The 20,101-nt window shown below is 41.5% G+C and overlaps 1 protein-coding gene across 1 annotated transcript in view; it reads left to right on the forward strand.

Annotated features, from left to right (window-relative positions):
- Positions 1–11,756, forward strand: part of NKAP (NFKB activating protein) — a 31,352-nt gene extending 19,596 nt beyond the window's left edge. The window contains exons 6-9 of the mRNA XM_089684891.1: positions 831–940; positions 4,899–4,977; positions 5,802–5,951; positions 10,017–11,756. Of these exons, the coding sequence (XP_089541017.1) occupies positions 831–940; positions 4,899–4,977; positions 5,802–5,951; positions 10,017–10,191 (514 nt within the window). The 3' untranslated portion in view covers positions 10,192–11,756. The remainder of the gene's footprint in view (positions 1–830; positions 941–4,898; positions 4,978–5,801; positions 5,952–10,016) is intronic.
- The last annotated feature ends 8,345 nt before the right edge of the window (positions 11,757–20,101 follow it).

Raw genomic sequence — 20,101 nt, forward strand, 5'->3', positions numbered from 1 at the left:
GTATGGCACAAAACAAAAGTGCTCAACCTGCTGCTCCAAATGCTGTCCAAAGGTACACCGCTACACCATTAAGGCTCCTGTTAGCCATCAAAGGAAGTCCATCACTTCCTATCGACAAAATGCCTATAACACTATTTTTGGCCAATACATTTTGGCCACCAATGTTTCGGTGTATCCCCACTAAGAATGCTTAGATGGTATGGAGTATACGGTCAAAGACCGGAGGCAAATAGTGTGTGATCCAGGGATCCCAGCCAGTTTTACTTATTGATGGACTTCAGTACAAGTTGACCACTGCTTGATAATTACCATGTAACAACTTGATCTGTGGCTTCAAGCAGGCTGGCATGAGGGCAGCTTGTAGAAAGCCCATTGAAAATCCCTGAAAATGCTAGATCTATTTCTTCCATGCTCATTGAAGCACTGACATGGAGCAAGTTAGTCAGTGACTCAAAATGCATTTGAAGATCGTGGAATAACATAGCAACTAGGCAACTTTTATTTTCAGAAGAAAGTCAGTAATTGCAGCATTGTTTGCACAGGCTTCAGCTTACAAGCACTAATGTGAAGAGCAGTGTCTACAGCAAACTTTTTCCAAGAATTTTCAATGCTTTCAACTGTCTTTCGTCAGCTTTCTTGAAATCCCTAAAGCAGCCTACACCTCCAGTTTGTTGATGTCAAACACAGAAATTAATGAGGATACTGGCTTTCACATTAAACAAGCAGCTAGTAGACATCAGCACTACTTTGACATCTGTGAGATTTGTTTACTTTATTGGTGTAGAACTTCCTCACATACTTGGATATATTTTTCCCAATGTTCCCTACAGGAAGAAATCAAAGAAAGAGAGAAGCAAAAAAAGTAGGAAAGAATCGAGTGACTCCAGCAGTGAAGAATCTGATGATGAACAGATGCAGGAAGATAGCTGGGTAGAGCGAAGTAAGTTTTCTATTTAACACTTTGGGGATGATTACAGGAACAATTTCACACTAGTATGTTACACTTCAGATGCTCAGTCAGGTTTAGGTTGCAGATTAGGCATGCCCCAGGTCAGGATGTCTTTTTGATGTGAAAATGACTTATTTTTGTTAAAATGGAACTCCAACCAAACAGTTGTTGAAGTAATATTATCCAAGGGGAATTTAAGACTGCTGTGAACATCTCAGCAGATGTAACAGTTGTAAGTTCTATAACATAGGTAGTCCTTTTGGATCTTCTTTATGTTCTTCCTGTCCTAAAGAAATGAACGCATTTTCTTTGGGACCTTGCTCAGAATCTAGAGAATGGGTTTCCAAACATTTTAGTATGAGGGCTACATCATATACTTTACAAATATTTATGGGCCCAAAAAAAAATCAGGTTTATAAATAAAATTGTAATGAAAAAACACTCTGAAAGAAATGATTTCACATAAGAGTCCTCAATCTCCCATCTTGCAGTTTTCACCACAGCAACAGCATGGCACATGGTGGGAAACAAGGGATGGATGGAGGTGAAGGTCACTTCACTGAATGCTGGGGTGGTCTTGGATGCTTGGATCAGCGTCATGGTGTTTCCCTTATGCAATCCAGCTGACTACCAGCACCAGCGTAGGGTTTTTAGTTTTTTTTTCAACTGAAGTTGAGTTTACTTTACAGTGGTGGTAAACCTGCAGTGCATGCAACATAAAAGAAAGGCACCATATTAATGTGTCCACATTGCAAAAGCACTCGCTGTACTTTTATCTTAAAATTTTTATCCCATGCGCCTGTCTGAGCCCTCAGAATATCGCCAATCAGTGGGCGTGTCTGCATGCCAGAGCTCGGGAGGTGGAATTGTGACCTCACTGGACTCTCCTCCCATCTCAACACACCCCCTGGCAATAGGACAGCGCAAACGCCCGGTGGCTGGTCATGCCCCCTCACAAGTACTGACAAATCGGAACTCATGTAAGGCACCACCTGACTTCAGCATGTCCAATAATGCTGAGGCGCAGAGCAGCCAATCGTTAGTGAGCCAAAGGAGGTAGGGGGAGCGATCTGTTGCTGGAATGCTGTACACGCTCCCCCTTCTCCCATGCTCGTGCATGAGAGAACTACATAGTCTGTCAGTCACAGGAGCAGGGGTGTGACGACACATATTTTTCTTTTTAACTCTGCAAAAAAGCGAGAGGATTTAACAATGCTGGATTCACCTTTCTTTGCAAGACTGGGGACAGTCCCCAGGTAAACTGCTGAGTTTTTTTATTTTTCAGGTTTACAAACACTTTAATCACAAAGTCATGACCAATGCATCGAGCAGGTTTTTTTTGTTTACTTTTTTTTATTCTGCTGCCTTTACTCTTCTATGAAAGTGAAAAGTAATACAAAAAAAGGCATCTGAAACACAATGGTGCATCCTCTGATTTGACTTGCTTGTAAGTCAGATGTCCATGTACACAAGCTTTCATACTGAGATTATAGCACACCACTATAAACTAACAATGCTGATCCTACTTCTCTGAGTGCTGAACAGGGAATTATAACCTGATGAAAGACCTAATATCTGTATTAGGGTGCTTTCACACTGGTGTGGTGCAGTTTCCCTGCAGCATGGAACTTATGATGTGCTTTCAGAAAAAACACCAAAACCTCCAATTTAATTGAAGTCTATGGCAAAACGTTGGTAACCTTCACAAAAACTGTGGGTACACTGCACTGTTTTTTGTTTTGTTTGGTTTTTTTTTAAGAAAAAAGTTAAATGCACGTTTTTTGTTTTTTTTTGCAGGTAAAAAAAATTAGCATTAAGGCGGATGGTACATGTGGGCATTAATTTACTGAATGAATTAATTCAACTAAATTCATTCAGCTGAATGAATGATGTGGTCCTGTGGGCAGAGCCCCGCATGGCCTAGTTTTAGTTTCAAATTATGACAGTGGGCACGGAGAGAAGAACCCCCACCCACTGTGACAGGGAGGGGGGAGAGGCTGCAGCTGTTGGAACATGTTACATGTTCCACCCCAAATATGGGTGAAACATGTAACTTGTTCCAAAAGGTGAACCTACTCTTTTAAGATCAGGCTGTAGACCCACTTTATTGTCTTGCTGGCATAAAAAGCATTCTTGGCAGAAAGTACTTGTGACCTTCTTTTTGCCTACAGTTCTGAGATCAATGAAATGGACAATACTTATAATTCATAACTATACATTTTAAATTGATACAGTGGGTAAAATAAGTATTGAATAAGTTTTTTTCTCAGCAAATATATTTCTAAAGGTGCTATTGACATGAAATTTTCACCACTTCTGTAACAACCCATGCAATCCATACATACAAAGAAACCAAAACAAGTAAGTTCAGAAATTTAAGTTATGTTTAATAAAAATGGAATGACACAGGGAAAACGTATTGAACACGCTAACTGAAATTTATTTAATACTTTGTACAAAATCCTTTGTTGGTAATGACAGCATCAAGACGCCTCCTGTGTGGAGAAACTATTCGCATGTATTGATCAGGTATGGTTTTTGGCCCATTCTTCCACACAAACGGTCTTCAAATCTTGTAGGTTCCGTTGGCTTCTTCTATGAACTCTGATCTTTAGTTCTTTCTGTGGATTTTTAATTGGATTGAAATCAGTTGATTTGCTGGGCTATTCTAGCAGCTTTATTTTCTTTCTTTGAAGCCAGTTGAGTTTCCTTGGCTTTGTGTTTGTCTTGCTGAAATGTCCACCCTCGTTTCATCTTCATCATCCTGGTAGATGACAGATTTTTATCAAGAATGTCTTGATACATTTTTTCATTCATCATTCGTTCAACGACATGAAGTTTACCAGTAATGTATAATGAAAACCAGCCCCACACCATGATGATCCCACCTTCAAACTTCACTATTGGTTTGGTGGTTTTGGAGTGATGTGCAGTGCCATTTGACCTCCAAACATGATGTGTATTATGGCATCCAAAGAGTTCAGTTTTGGTCTCATCTGACTAGACTATATTCTCCAGGTATTTCACAGGGTTGTCTAAATGTAGTGCAGCAAACTTTCAATGAGCTTCAACATGATTTTTTCTTTGGCAGTGGAGTCTTGCATGGTGAGCATGCATACAGGCCATGGCGGTTGAGTGCATTACTTATTGTTTTCTATGAAACAATTATACCTGCTAACTTCAGGTCTTTCTGAAGCTCTCCACAGGTGGTCCTTTAGCTCTTGGACAACTCTTCTGATAATTGTTTTCATTCCTCTGTCAGAAATCTTGCAAGGAGCCCCTGGCAATAGCCTGTTTATGGTGAAATGATGTTCTTTCCACTTCTGGATTATGGTCCCATCAGTGCTCACTGGAACATTCAGAAGTTTAGAAATCCTTCTATAACCAGTGCCATCAGTATGTTTTGCAACAAAAAGGTTGTGAAGGTCTTGAGAGAGCTCTTTGTTTTTACTCATCATGAGTTGTTTCTTGTGTGACACCTTTTTATAGGCCATCAGTTGAGCCTGAACAAGCTGATATGAATGTGCACTGAAAAGGGGCAGGATTGCTTGCTTGATTGATTTCAGCTGGTGTCTTGGCTTTCCATGCCTTTTTGCACCTCCCTTTCTTCATGTGTTCAATACTTTTTCCCTGTGTCATTCCATTTTATTACACATAACTTTATTTCTGAATGTATTTGTTTTGGTTTCTTTGTATGTATGGATTGCATGGGTTGTTAGTAATGTGGTGAAAATTTCATGTAAATAGCGCCTTTAGAAATACATTTACTGAGAAATGGTGACGTGTTCAATACTTTTTACCCGCTGTAACTGTAAATCACAGGCATGCATACTTGCATGAGGGCAGAGCAGGTCTTTTTACATGGTTAAACAAAGGCAGTGAAATGGAAGTATAAATTATATGTTTTAGAATACCTATTTAAAATCTTTTTGTGTGACTTTGTCCTCAGAAGCCAACCTGGATGATGCTGAATTAGTAGGACCCGAAGCTCCAATTACACATCTGTCACAAGATGATAAGCCATTGAAGTAAGCAGCTGATGTGATTTTTTTTTTTTTTTCTAAGTCTTACCCTTCAGCTAAAATTTTTGATTATGTAAGAAATGCATATAAATAGTTACATGACATGTGGAGGTTGTTTTATGAAGCTTCACAGAGAGCATTGTTATGTAAAGGAGAGACATCAAACCAGCTGAATTTCATTACTTCGTGGGATTGCAGTATCAGAACCATAAAAGATTGTTGTTGCTGAGGGTTATATTTTCTTGGATATTTTCTTTTTTACTGTTTAAATGTGTAATTATTGTATTACAGTGGCCTACTGTCTAAATCATATGTTGGCATCTATGAATCGTGATCTATTTTAGGGACTTGGAAGGGGCACTTTCATGCCTTCACTTGCAGTATTTTGAAAACCATGATTAAACCTTTTAGTACACATTTGGCACTAGTGTTAATATCATTTTGAGAATAAAGTGTGGGCAACAACATTTGCCAAAGTGTTTTTCACATATTTGTAAGAATGTTTGTGCCAAGTCATATATATGCAGATTGGATGTGGTTTGGTCCCTTAACAAGTGGGAGGCACATATGCAAACTGTTGTAATTCCTACACCATTCACCTGATTTGGATGTAAATACTCTCAAATTAAAGCTGACAGTGTGCAGTTAAAGCGCATCTTGTTCGTTTCATTTCAAATCCATTGTGGTGGTGTATAGAGCCAAAAATGTTAGAATTGTGTCGATGTCCCAATATTTATGGACCTGACTGTACATCCAAACAAAATGGCCTATATTTACGTGTTATGTTTTTTAGATGTTTCATTATCTTTATTGCAAATTTACCTCTACAGTTATGGCCATGCTTTGCTACCTGGTGAGGGTGCTGCAATGGCTGAATATGTTAAAGCTGGAAAGCGCATCCCAAGGAGAGGTGAAATTGGCCTTACAAGTGATGAAATTGCTTCTTTTGAGAAGTCAGGCTATGTAATGAGTGGAAGCAGGTGAGTGTCTACGTTGGTCAGACTACAGATAGCAGCAATTCGTTTTCAGGGCTCTTTAGAAATAAGAGTGCAGAAGTTTCGTTTTTGGTAAACTGAATGACCTTAACATTTTAGAATATACTCAGAAAAGGAGAATAACTTGATTTCATTACTCTGTATGAGCAACACATCAATGTTGCATAAAGCCTGTAGTTCACTCTATGTAAACTATGTAAATGTTATCTGCATATAAAGAAAACAAATTGGCATTTAGCCTGTATCGGGTGCAGAAACAAAACTGGTTGTTTATACAGTTCCACAACAAAAAAACTTTTAAAAACACATAGTATAATGTTGAAAACAAATTGGCCTTTGGTGTTTTACCATCATCTGGGATGCTTTTATACACTTAATAAAAAAAAAGTACTTTGATGCTGTTTAACCTACTGACCTATACAGCAACTGCTTCTGTAATTTGTCCATACATTGCTCTGTATGAACCAGTCTCCAGAGATATTCTCATTTAAAGCTGAACTCCAGCCAGGTTACTAATCTTGACTGTTGTTCCTGTCCATTAACACATTGCAAATGTGAATCTTTTATTCTTCAAAATAACCTAGATTGTTAGTAAATTATTTTGTAACAGCCAGTTACCTCATCACTCTGTACTAGATACCATAGGTATTCCTGGGCTACAGGAAGAGGTATTAGAGAATCCCCCACATCACTTCCTGTCACTGCAGGGCTGTTTCAAAAATTGCAATTTCCGTAACACAATAGGAATGAAGGTGGGTGGGTGAGTGTAACACTGCTCAGTCGGCCATCGGTTATTGGTCGGGACAGACAATAATTGTAGCCACCAATGGAAATCAAATGTGGGGCCCCCACCAGCGCTTCTGGTGATTTTTTTTTTTTTTTTAAGTTTTTTGCCACAATTTTTTGGAAAATGTGAATTTATTTAGTTTCTTCAAAGTTGTCATTTTACCAAATTATGTCAAACACACAGCATAGGTATATGTAGAATTACACCCCAAAACACATTCTGCTATGCCTCCCGAGTATTGGTATACCACATGTGTAAGACTTTTACGCAGCCTAGATGCATAGAAGGACACAAAATCCAAGGATCACCTTTGGGCTTTCAAGATGCATAAATTACACGTCTAATTTCCTGACTGCCTATCATGGTTTTGGAGGCCCTGGAGCACCAGGATAGTGGAAACATGCACAAAATGACCCCATGTACATGAATGGTCGCCTCTTTGTGAGTGGTCAGGGTATATAGCTTAGTGTAGCGTCACCTAGCAGTCCCTGTTTCTATGAGCCGAGCAAGCCTAGCCTACTGGTACTTGGCTGCCCCAAGGAATGCCATGTTCACTGGCCAGGAAGTACAGAAGGCTAAAGAAAGGAAGAACAAAAGAGTTTCTGTGGTTTCAGGAGTGCAGTTGTCTGTAGGGGATGGCTGGGACTGGAATTTGGCGAGATGCGCAGATCATCGGGTGAGTTCAGGCACAGGCAGAGACATGGCCAGCAAACAGTCAAAGGGTCGGTCCAGGCAACAGGCAGAAACATGGTCAATAAATAGGCCAGTATTAGTATGTGCCGTGGCTGCGATGCTTTTGCTTCGGAGCTGTGGCAGGCATTATACCCCCTGTACTCACGCTGATCATGACCCATTCAAATGAATAGGGCTGCTTGTGCGGGGTTCAAGGGCTTAGAGCAGATGGTGAGGAGGCAATACAATGCCTTCTCACTGCTTGTTAAATGCTCTCTGAGAAGCGATCTGAATATGGATGGCTCTTCAGAGAGTATCACGCTTGTGAACAAGTCCTTATGGTGACGCTGTGTCAGGGATCAGGGACACTGTGACTGGTGTGGCGGGGATCAGGGACACTGTGACTGGTGTGGCGGGGATCAGGGACACTGTGACTGGTGTGGCGGGGATCAGGGACACTGTGACTGGTGTGGCGGGGATCAGGGACACTGTGACTGGTGTGGCGGGGATCAGGGACACTGTGACTGGTGTGGCGGGGATCAGGGACACTGTGACTGGTGTGGCGGGGATCAGGGACACTGTGACTGGTGTGGCGGGGATCAGGGACACTGACTGGTGTGGCGGGGATCAGGGACACTGTGACTGGAGTGGTTAGGATCAGGGACACTGACTGGTGTGGCGGGGATCAGGGACACTGTGACTGGTGTGGCGGGGATCAGGGACACTGTGACTGGTGTGGCGGGGATCAGGGACACTGTGACTGGTGTGGCGGGGATCAGGGACACTGTGACTGGTGTGGCGGGGATCAGGGACACTGTGACTGGAGTGGTTAGGATCGGGGACACTGTAAAGCTCCCTTTCGCATTACCTTGTCTTTCCAGCAGCAAGAATCCGCAGATTATTGCCACAGGAATACAGCGGCCATACCAAGCCGGCCATGTGAAAGGGGCCTAACTGGTATGGCAGTGATCAAGTACACTGCGACTGGTGTGGCGGTGATTAGGTGTACTGACTGATTAAAAAAAAAAATACATAAAAGATGATTATAAATACAGTAAATATACACTCATCGGCCACTTTTATTAGGTACACCTGTTCAATTGCTTGGTAACACAAATTGCTAATCAGCCAATCACATGGCAGCAGCTAAATGCATTTAGGAATCAAGACATGGTGAAGACAACTTGCTGACGTTCAAAGTGAGCATCTGAATGGGGAATAAAGGGGATTTAATCGACTTTGAACGGGGCATGGTTGTTGGTGTCAGACGGGCTGGTCTGAGTGTTTCAAAAACTGCTGGTCTACAAAACCATCTTTACAGAGACTGGTCTGAGAAAGAGAAAATATCCAGTGAACGACAGTTGTGTGGACAAAAATGCCTTGTTGAGGTCAGAGAAGAATGAGCAGACTGCTTGCTGAGACATTCAGATGGTAGGGTCCGAATTTGGCATAAACAACATGAAAGCATGGATCCATCCTGCCTTGTATCAACGGTTCAGGCTGGTGGTGGTGTGGGGGATATTTTTTTGGTGCTAGCAAGGTGTACCTAACCAAGTGGCCGGTGAGTGTATAAAGCTCCTGCCTGGCCGTCATTTTCAGAGTTCCTGTACTTTGTACAGATTCTTTCACAAGCATCATTGCTGCATTTCATCACATTCTCAGAAAGCTTAGTGATTTTAAAGCTTTGTGGGGGTTTTTTTTTGAATACCGAACATGTCATACTTACCTGCTCTGTGCAATGGTTTTGCACAGAGCCGAACCTCCTCTTCTGGGGTCCCCTGCTGGCGCTCCTGTCTCCTCCTATTTGTCGAGTACCCCCATAGGAAGAAACTTCTTATGGGGCTACTCATGCGGGCTCGATCCCGAGTCGCGGTGACTGCATCCATAGATGCAGGAAGTGCGGCTAAGTCTTGCCCCCCACTCCCTCATCATGAAATTTGTTTGACATCCTTTGGCTCCTGCTGCTTCCTCTCTGTCCTGAGAGGGGAGAGGGAGAACGAGAGCTATCACTGGATCGAGATCTGGCTCAGGTAAGTATAAGGGGGGCTGGGGGGATCTTAAGATCCTAATCACCGAAGGTTTTTTCTCTTAATGCAGAGAATGAAATAAAGTTAAAACATCTTAAAGTGATACTAAAGTTCTTTTATTTTTCTTAAAAATAACAAACCTGTCATACTTACCTGCTCTGTGCAGGGGTTTTTCACAGAGCAGCCCGAATCCTCCTCTTCTTGGGTCCCCCCGCTGGCACTCCTGTCAAGTGCCCCCATAGCAAACAGCTTGCTGTGGGGACACCTGAGGAGCTGTGGCTGTGTCCCTCTCCCTACCTCTCATGATTGCCTTAGTGTCTGGGATTGACAGCAGCAGGAGCCGATGGCTCCCACTCCTGCCTCAGCCAATCAGGAGTAAGAGTCCACTGAGAACTAAGGCTCTCATGGATATTGCTGGATCAAGACGGGGGGCTGCTACGCACATAATGGTTTTTTTTTTTTTTTTTTTCATTGTGCATACAATGCATGAAGGTAAAAAAACCTTGAGATTAGGGAAATAATTTTGCCTCTTCTATATGCTAACATGATAATGTGTTTGTTCAGACATCGCCGTATGGAAGCTGTCCGTCTGCGTAAGGAGAACCAGATTTACAGTGCAGATGAGAAGAGGGCGCTGGCTTCATTCAACCAAGAAGAGAGGCGGAAGAGGGAAAACAAAATCCTGTCCAGCTTCAGAGAGATGGTGTACAGAAAAACTAAAGTGAAAGAGGACAAATGAGAAGCTTTTACATTTACAGAACTATTACAGTGCTGCAGGTTGTGCCGCTTCATCAGACTGATGTCATCAGCAGGAATTCTGTTGTCTTCATTTTACCAGACAATCTTATTAACTCTCCAAAAAAATATCTTAAGTGGTTGTGTACCTTCTCCTAATGAACTATTGCTAGGTATTGAATACTTTGACATTTGAGGACACCAAACCTCCCCAAAAAAATCTTATTTAAAACTCCACTTTTATTGGAAAATGTTTTAAATGGTGAATGCTTCTATAAGCATAAACTACAATTTTTAAACTTTTTTCTTTTAAATGTTAGGTTTTATATGAGATTTTCTCTATTGCATGGATGCTGTGTTTTCAAATCTCAGTGTTCAGTACCTTACAACTGGGTCTCACAGGCCTACAGTTAAATTTTGTGTTACTTTTTTATGCTTATACACGTACAACAAAACCGCTTTTCCAGAGTTACTAAAACTGGGAAAACTTTTCAAAGAGCTTTTTAAGTTGTATATATTCTATAATAAAAAAAAATCCTTTGTGAGTGATTGAAATTTAAAAATTTTATAAGCTAATCGCTCAGAATATTGGTAGGGTATAACAATGATACTAGATTCATTTTGACCTATAAATGTAAAAATTCTTTAGTACCACATGATACTTTCGGGAATTTTTTTTGTATTGTGAAAATGTTTGTCCCTGTGGACTAAAGCTGGCCTTAAACCTGTAGCATTTTGTTTGAAAGTTGTCATTTTCAGAATGTTTATTAGATTATCTAAGAGTTAAATGGGATAATACCAAAATCTGTTTCATCTTTGGTGAGCGAAAAAAAAAAAATCAAAGGACAAGGATGGAAACATTTAATTGAATTGGAACAACTTTCTAATGGTTGAGTTGGCTTCCATCTGAGAGAAATTGTGCACATGCACCTGTCAAAGTTAATCCAGAAGTAGCTTTAGCAAGAAATGTCAATCGTTCCTGTAAATTGGACATGGTATACAAACAAAAGGTCGTTTGAAATTAGTTGGGTCCATGAAGGCAACACCAAATGGTTGGACAAGCGATTTGTATACTTTCTCATATGAACATTCCAACAAAATTCTACAGTTGCAAGGCCATCATGGTTCAGCATGTGGATAGCTAGATGTCTCAGATACTTCAGCAGTGAGATCTCTTATACATGAGTTTTGGGTATTCAGCATTGTTTTTCCAGTGTTGCACTCTCCATAAAATATTAAAAAAAAAAAAATCTAGTTTGCAGATTGAACACAGGGACAGAGGGAGCACCGAGTTTTTTTGTTTTTTGTTGTTTTTTTTTGAGTAGAATCATCAATATACATAGTAGATTGTCAGGTGGTTTAATTTTTCTGTATCTGGCAAAAACTGAAATATTTATTTTAGGTGGATTGACTCTGGTGTACAGTACTGTGCTGTATATATTGTAACTAGCTGTACTGGAAATTACACAACTGTAGAACTGTAAATACATACTTTTATTTTATACACTGCAAACGACTGTGTGAAAGAATATCTTTAACTTTCTTGTAAATAAATTTCTGCTACCTTTTTGTGCTTGGAGATTTATTCATTGTAATACTGTTTGTTAGACAGCTGGTGAAGTATTCGGTGCTGCAACTTTATTGTACGGCTATTGGTGATAACTACATGTCAGTCATCCGATGACAGATTTGTTCAATTAAATCTCAGAGCATGATTGCCTGGGGAGAGGTTCCTTTTATTGTAATCACATGACTATTCTTAGACATTCTTTTATATGTGCAAGTCCCTTACCAAGTATAAAATTTCCAATGCAGTACACAGTAAGGAGACATTGATAGGAATATTGCCTTCTATGTAACACATTGATTGCTTGTGTAGGCATATGGGAGAGGAAATGGGAAAGTACAGGAACAAGCAATGACTTTGGAAAAACCTGTTCAGATTCTGTTTCTAAGGTGGCAAAGAAGAGAAATGTTCTCATTTTGTTAAAAGAAAAAAAAAAAAAGCACGGTTGGATACAGACTGAAAAAGATTTAAAAAAATAAAAGTAATTAAAAAATACCCTCTGATCAGAAAGTGAACACTACACTATATGCAAATGATTACATTCTGACACTGAGCTCCATAATGTGCATGGAATACAGATACACACTTTACCTTTTAAAGCTGAACTCCAGGTACCAAAAAATATAAATTAAAATATATTCCTTAGTGGTCTGTCTGCAGGAAACCCATTTGATGGAGACTGTAGACCTCCCTAAGAGTAGAGCTTATCCAACCCAGTATCATTCTGTGTACTCCAACTATGCCAGAGGGACTAGTGTGCTTTTCTTGAAGCCAGGCTGTGATAGACCCGCAGGCTAGATATGTTTTATTATTGTTCACTGTTGATTCTCTTCAGTGTGTAATAGGCTTTATTTACATTCCCCCTCTATAACAGAAGTACTGAAGATTCAGGCTAATTTCCGGAATGGCACTTGAATGTTCCTTTCTTGCCAGTGGGGAACTTTAATACAGTCCTTGACCTGTCGATGGATAGACATACCACCAGTCCTCCTAATGAGACTCCTTTCCAGCTATGTGAGATGGGACTGATCGACATTTGTAGAATACAACATCTCTCTTCTTGTCAATATTTGTGCTGTTCTAACACTCATCTTTCCTCTCCTGCATAGACCTGGCACTGGGAACAGATTCAATGCTCCCTTACAGTAAGTATTAATCTCACTGTTCAAGAGGGCCTGCCTCTCTGATCACTAACCTCTGGAGAGGCTAGGGCAGGGGTGGGCAAACGTTTTGACTTGAGGGCCGCAATGGGTTCATATATTGGACCCGGGGGCCGGACCAAGAGTAGGTGAATGATGTGTATGTGTCATCCATAGTAAGTATAGTAATATTCCCCCATAGTAAGCATAGTAATTAATCCCCCATATAGTAATTCATCCCCCATATAGTAATTCATCCCCCATATAGTAATTCATCCCCCATAGTAATTCATCCCCCATATAGTAATTAATTCCCCATATTAATTCATCCCCCATATTAAGTCCCCCCTGTGTCAATTCACTTACCTTTGCTCCGCGCGTTCCTCTCGCCGTGTTCCCGCGCCGTTCCGGTGTAGCATGAAAATCTGTCTCCTATGAGGATCTGTCCCCCTCGACGTATCTGCGCATGTGCCAGTTTCAGGCATTAGCAGCCGATCGGCGATCTGCGGCACATGCGCAGATACGTCAAGGAGGACAGATCCTGATAGGAGACAGATTTTTATGCTACACCGGTCTTCAGGGCGGACTGTGAGAGGAGCCTAGCTCCGCGGGCCAGATTAAAAGGTCCGCCGGGCCGTAGTTTGCCCATGACTGGGCTAGGGCATCAGAGAGACTAGTTGTATACCATGTACCACTGTATTCCATTGTGGAATTCTTTCGGATAAACAAATCATCCTCCTCGACCCTTTTGGTCTGGGGTGTGATGAAGGCGTATCTACGGGGGCTGTTAATTAAGGCCATTAGCAGTTTTAAGTGGTCCATACAGCAATGAGAACACATTTTAACTGAGAAAGTACATACCCTGCAGCTGCAGTATTTACAAGACTGATCCCTGACCGACTGAGACGGTGAAAAGATGCCCAGTTACTCAACAAACGGCCCTCTATAAAGCAGAATCTAAGACATTTACTGTACAATGTCAGTACTTGGAGGAAGGGGAAAGAACAGGCCACTTACTAGCAGTTGTAGTGAATTCCCAAAACCCACAAATGTATGTGGGAGTGTTGAACATCAGTACAGGTGACATTACTCATAATGTCATTGTTGACTCTCTCTGAATGTTTTATCAGGACTTGTACCTTTCTAAAACCAACTATTCCCCTGAGCATTTGTTATCTTTTCTAGCTTGTCCACAATTACCGTGCTTATCTGCTAGGGACAAGTTAAAGCTGAACATCCCTTTGACCCTCGAGGAACTTACTGAGGCTGTAGCGAGAATTTCCCATTTCAAAGCTCCGCGTATTGGCAGTCTCCCGGATGAATTTTATAATTTGTGTCCTTATAATTTATGGTCCCATGCCTGATGAAGGGGTCCTGCGAGACTCCGAAACGTCTTACTGTAGCTATGTGATCGTTCATTACAAGTTTTGGACCCATATTGGTGATCCTTGGTATGTTGGTGACATTCTCCCCTGCTGATTCTGGTCGGTTCCAACCCCCACTTATACACACAGCCATTTTTAACGCAGGAACGTGTGTGTTTGATTTGTACACTTGCCTATAATTTATAAGGATACATATTGCTGCTGGAGTTGCTGGAGGTTCCAGCGGAACTCTCATCCTAAATCTACGAATGATGCTAGCATAATAGTCCTGCCCAAGGAAGGGAAAGACCTGCTTCACCCAGCCTCGTACCATCCAATCTCCTTACTTGTTTCACATGTAAAAGTGCTAGTTAATAGGCTAGGCCCACTAATGAAGAAATTTGTTTACACAGACCAGTAATGGTTTATCCCTACATGATCTACTTCCATTAATTTGCAAAGGCTTTTTCTGAACTTGCAACTGCCCTCAGATAATGGGCAATAGGGTGATTCTATTGTTGGAAGCCACTACGACATTCAGCAGTGTAGAATGGCCTTATCTGTGGGAGGTGATGCACCTTTTTTGACTTGGGCGTGGATTTTATCAAATGGGTACAGTTGCTCTACTCTATAAAGAGAAAAAAGGTGGCGCACACACCTACTGCATTATCCAAGGTTTATTGTAAGGACTGAAAAATAAAAACATAAAACTCCGTACAATAAACCTTGGATAATGCACTAGGTGTGTGTGCGACCTGTTCTCTCTTTATCCAGTGGCTGATTTCCCCGTCTGAGGAGGGCTGCACCCCTGAAGCATTTCCTTTGGTTTTTGCTGTTCATATCCTGAGGCACTGGAGAGTACATACGATATCCGGTTCAGTTGCTCTACTCTGCCCCGAGAGCATGTATACAGGTCAATGACAGCACCTACTCCTTTTTGCTGAGGCACAAGGCAGAAGCATCCTCTTTCGTCTTTCCCTTTTGCTTGGCGGCTCAGTTAGGCACTCCCACTTCATTCGGGGTTTTCAAAGGGGGAATATTGAGGAAAAAAATCTCGCTTTATGTAGATGGTGCACTGAAATATTTAGGTGATACAACCTAAGTCACTGGTGCCCTAGTACAAGAATTTGGTTCATGTTCCGGATTTGTTATAAACTGGGATAAATAAGTGCTGCTTCCCCTTGATTTTCAAAATACAAGCCTACTGCCATGTGCAAATCAAATTAGGGTGGTGCACTCTTTTAAATACCTGAATATAGTAGTACATCCCAAAATAGAGAAATACCTTCAGCACAATTTGTCTCCCATCTTGTATGAATTCAAATGGAAAAGTAGGAACAAACTTTTTATTAGTGGTGGGCAGAGCAAATCTGGTTAAAATGATCTGGGTCCCCCACATTTTATATGTGCTCTACAATTTAGCAGTATGGATCACTCAGTCATGGTTTTAAAAAAAGATTTTCTCTTCTGGATACTCTTTTGGAAGGGATAAAACTCTATCCTACAGTTGCAAAAAGATGGGGGATGCCTGGCTTGGCTAATGCTAAACTATACTTTCTGGCTGTTCAACTTCAGCATTTTGCTGGCTGAGGAACAATTAATTGGAAAGATTCCATACAATCTGTACTACTGGCTAGGGTGGATAAATATTCCCTAGCTGCATAATTGGAGGCAGACAGTTTTTGTTTTCCCCATTATGTGATAACTCCCACTTGGAAGAGTTGACTAAATTGGAGGGATTTGACTCCTGGTTCCAGGCAGGAATGCAGTACGTCCACCAACTAATTCCTAAGACATCTCCAGATCATTCCAGAATATACCAGCAGAATACCCGATCTCAAATTATAGTTACTTTCAAAACTTACAACAGCACACACTAACAACCCAAGCCAAAGTGACCTTACTTACTGATCTTATAGTTGACGTGACAAAAAAAAAAGGGTCTCATCTTTAGAATGTATTTCTCACTCCTGTCTGCGTAACAAGCAGACCTTCTTATTCTAGGCAGAGCAGGTTGGAAGACAGACATACAAAGGTGCCTTGACAGACAATGTGTGGATAAATATCTTGGAACACATTTTACTGGTGTCTCTGTCGCCCATCCAGAGATTATCTCAACTTTTTATATAGCACGGAACTTACTGAACACCAACTAAACTTTTCCAGTGGTGTAGGAGACATAGCCCTGATGGTCTTCGGTGTCAGGAAATCTGCAGACTAAATCTATATGCTTTGGAATTGCCCTAAATTGGTTTGGTATTGGAGAACGATCATAGATACTGTTAACAGAGTTTTTCAGATACAGATTGCTATAGACCCCAAAGTGTGTGTTCTTGATATCTTTGGTAATTAGAGCCTCACTGACTTCTTTTTTTGCCAAAAACCTTATAGCGCTGAATTGTTTATCCCCACACCTTCCCACCCTTGAGGAATGGCGAACCCAAGTTAACACAATTTTATTGAGGGAGTGATATATCTATTAGCATAGAGCAGTGCTTCTCAATTATTTTCTGTCATGCCCCCCCTAGGAAGAAGAAAACATTTTGCGCCCCCCGCGCGACTGTAAATAGTATTTTTGCAGCAGCACCTCTGCACTGCATACTTACCGGCTTTTCCCTCACTCGATTTTCGTGGGTCCGCTCCGCCTCCTCACCCGTGATTGTCCGCCTGTGTACCTTTCCTGAGCTACAGTTCTGGCGGCCAATCACTGGTGAGGAGGCGGAGCCGAGCGGCAGGAGTGAGGGAGTGGCTGGAGTGACGGAAGGAGCAGCGCTTCCTGGATGGATCATCGTGGGAGCCAGGTAAGAAACAGCAGCCCTCTGCCCACCCCTGTACTTAGTGTCCCTTCTGTCGGAAGGGGGGGGAGCGGCGGCGGCACTGCGCCGCCCCCCTAAAAAGTTCCACCCTAACATACCAGCGTATAAGACGACCCCCGACTTTTGAGATTTTCAAGGGTCAAAAAGTCGTCTTATACGCCAGAAAATACGGTATGTTCCCCGAGGTCAAACGCGCCCCCCTTGACGGAGCCTCACTATTTGAGAAGCACTGGCATAGAGGCACCCCCTCCATAAATTTCATAACTTGTGGCATCTGTGGTTGGCCATCCCTGATCTAGCTCCAGCATCCCTTAATATGCACACTCTTTTTCAGTGTTTATAATGTGACACTCTACACGGTACCTAGATTTGAACTAAATGGAACACAAAAGACATTTGGTACTGAGATGGTATCTTTATTTTTCTGACAGGCCATAAATAGACGCAGACCTTAGTTTATGCTTCTTGGTTATGTGTGGTTAGAATATGCTGTTCCATGCAAAGACCAATACTTATCTCACTGCTGTGTGTGTATTGTTAATCTGCCTCTGTTCTTAGTGTGATATACATACACTATATTGCCAAAAGTATTGGGATGCTTGCCTTTACAATCACAAGAACTATAAAGGCGTCTTAGTCTATAGGTTTCAATATTGAGTTTGCCCGCCCTTTGCAGCTATATCAACTTCAACTCTTCTAGGAAGGCTGTCCACAAGGTTTAGGAGTGTGTCTATGGGAATGTTTGACTATTCTTCCAGCAGCGCATTTGTGAGGTCTGGCACTCATGTTGGACGAGAAGGCCTGGCTCACAGTCTCTGCTCTAATTCACCTCTATCAGTTTGAACTCAGGACTCTGTGCAAGCCAATCAAGTTCCTCCACCCCAAACTCGCTCATCCATGTTTTTATGGACCTTGATTTGTGCACTGGCACACAGTCATGTTGGAACAGGAAGGGGCCATCCTCAAACTGTTCCCACAAAGTTGGGAGCATGAAATTGTTCAAAATATCTTGGTATGCTGATACCTTAAGAGTGTCCCTCACTGGAACTAAGGGGCCAAGCCCAACCCCTGAAAGAACAACTCCATACTATTATCCCCCCTTCACCAAACTTTACACTTGGCACAATGCAGTCAGGCAAGTACCAGTCTCCTGGCAACTGCCAAACCCATACATACAAAGAAACCAAAACAAATAAGTTCAGAAATTAAGTTATCTGTAGTAAAATGGAATGACAGGTAAAAAGTATTTAACACATGGCAAAAGGCATGGAAAGCCACAATACCAGCTGAAATCTATCAGTAATTAGAAAGCAATCCTGCCCCTCATCAGTGCAAATTAATATCACCTGGTTCGGTCTCAACTACTGGCCTATAAAAATTGTTTTAAAGAAAACAATAAGTAATGCACTCAACTGCCATGGCCTTCACACTCACCACACAAGACTCCACTGCTGAAGAAAAAGCATATTGAAGCTTGTTTAAAGTTTTCTGCACAACATTTAGACAAGCCTGTGAAATACTGGGAGAATATAGTCTGGTCAGACAGCAGTGAAGTTTGTAGGTGGGAACATCATGGTGTGGGACTGTTTTTCAGCATACGGTACTGGCAAACTTCATATCATTTAAGGAAGGATGAATGGAGGAATATTCCAAGACATTCTTGATAAAAATCTGCTGCCATCTACCAGGATGATGAAGATGAAACAAGGGTGGACATTTCAGCAAGACAATGATCCCAAACACAAAGCCAAAGAAACTCAATTGGTTTGAAAGAAAGAAAATAAAGCCGCTAGAATGGCCCAGCCAATCAGCTGACTTGAATCCAACAGAAAATCTATGGAAAGAACTAAGATCAGAGTTCATAAAACAGACCCACGGAACCTTCAAAATGTGAAGACTGAGTGAACCAGAAGATGGATGACACATTCAGTGAAGGTAGGAAATCAGAAGCAAGGACATGTAAGACGTTTTTGCCTGGAGTTCTGCTTTAAACTACAGGAGGGGATGGAGACAAAAAAGTCAGCCTGCACAAGTATAGTGAGCAGCAGTGTCCAATCTTTATTACAGGAAGCTCCTGCACAGAGGCAAAGTTTTACACTGGATTACTGCAGATATCTGGAAGAAATACACAAATCTTACTAAGATTCAAGAAAAAAAAGGCTCTTGTATTTAGACAATATTTGATTTTCCTGGAGTTCAGCGCTAACATCCAATATATTATTATTCTATACAATGGAGGAACTGATAAATCCATTCAATAATTGCTCTTGTTTGTGTTTAAAGTAAGAACATACATAGAAATCCAGTCTTGCCATTTTTCCAGTGTAGAATAAAGATGGAACAGAGATTTTAGATAATTTCAGCAATACAACCAGTTCTTTCAGGTGAACAAAGGGTTCAATAAGCATTGTGAAGTCATTTCTTTTGTAACTGAATATCTACAAATACTGACTGTCTACAGCAGTGGTCTCCAAACTGTGGCCCTTTTCTAGCCTTTAACCGGCCCTTGGGGCACTATTTCTCTCAATGATATGAGGCACTATTCCTTCCACTGACGCCAACAGTAGGGCATTATTCCTGCCAGTGACACTAATGCTGGGGCACTATTGCTCCCACTGACACCAACAATGGGGTAGTATAACTTCCATTGATACCAATGATGGGGTACTATTCCTCCCGCTGATACCAATGATGGGGTACTATTCCTCCCACTGATACCAATGATGGGGTACTATAATTCCCACTGACACCAATGATGGGGTGTTATACCTCCCACTGATACCAATGATGGGGTACTATTCCTCACACTAGTATCAATGGTTGGGCAATATTACAGTAGTATCAATGTTGGGTCACTATTCCTCACAGTAGTATCAATGATGGGGCATTATTTCTCCCACTGACACCAACCATGGGGCACCATACCTTCCACTGATACCAATGATGGGGCATTATTCCTCCAATTGATACCAATGATGGGGCACTATTCCTTCAATTGACACCACTGATGGGGCATTATTCCTCCCAT

The sequence above is a fragment of the Staurois parvus genome, unplaced genomic scaffold, assembly GCF_062004578.1.
Source record: "Staurois parvus isolate SC_StPar_1 unplaced genomic scaffold, SC_StPar_1.0 ptg000361l, whole genome shotgun sequence".
Classification (NCBI taxonomy): Eukaryota; Metazoa; Chordata; class Amphibia; order Anura; family Ranidae; genus Staurois; species Staurois parvus.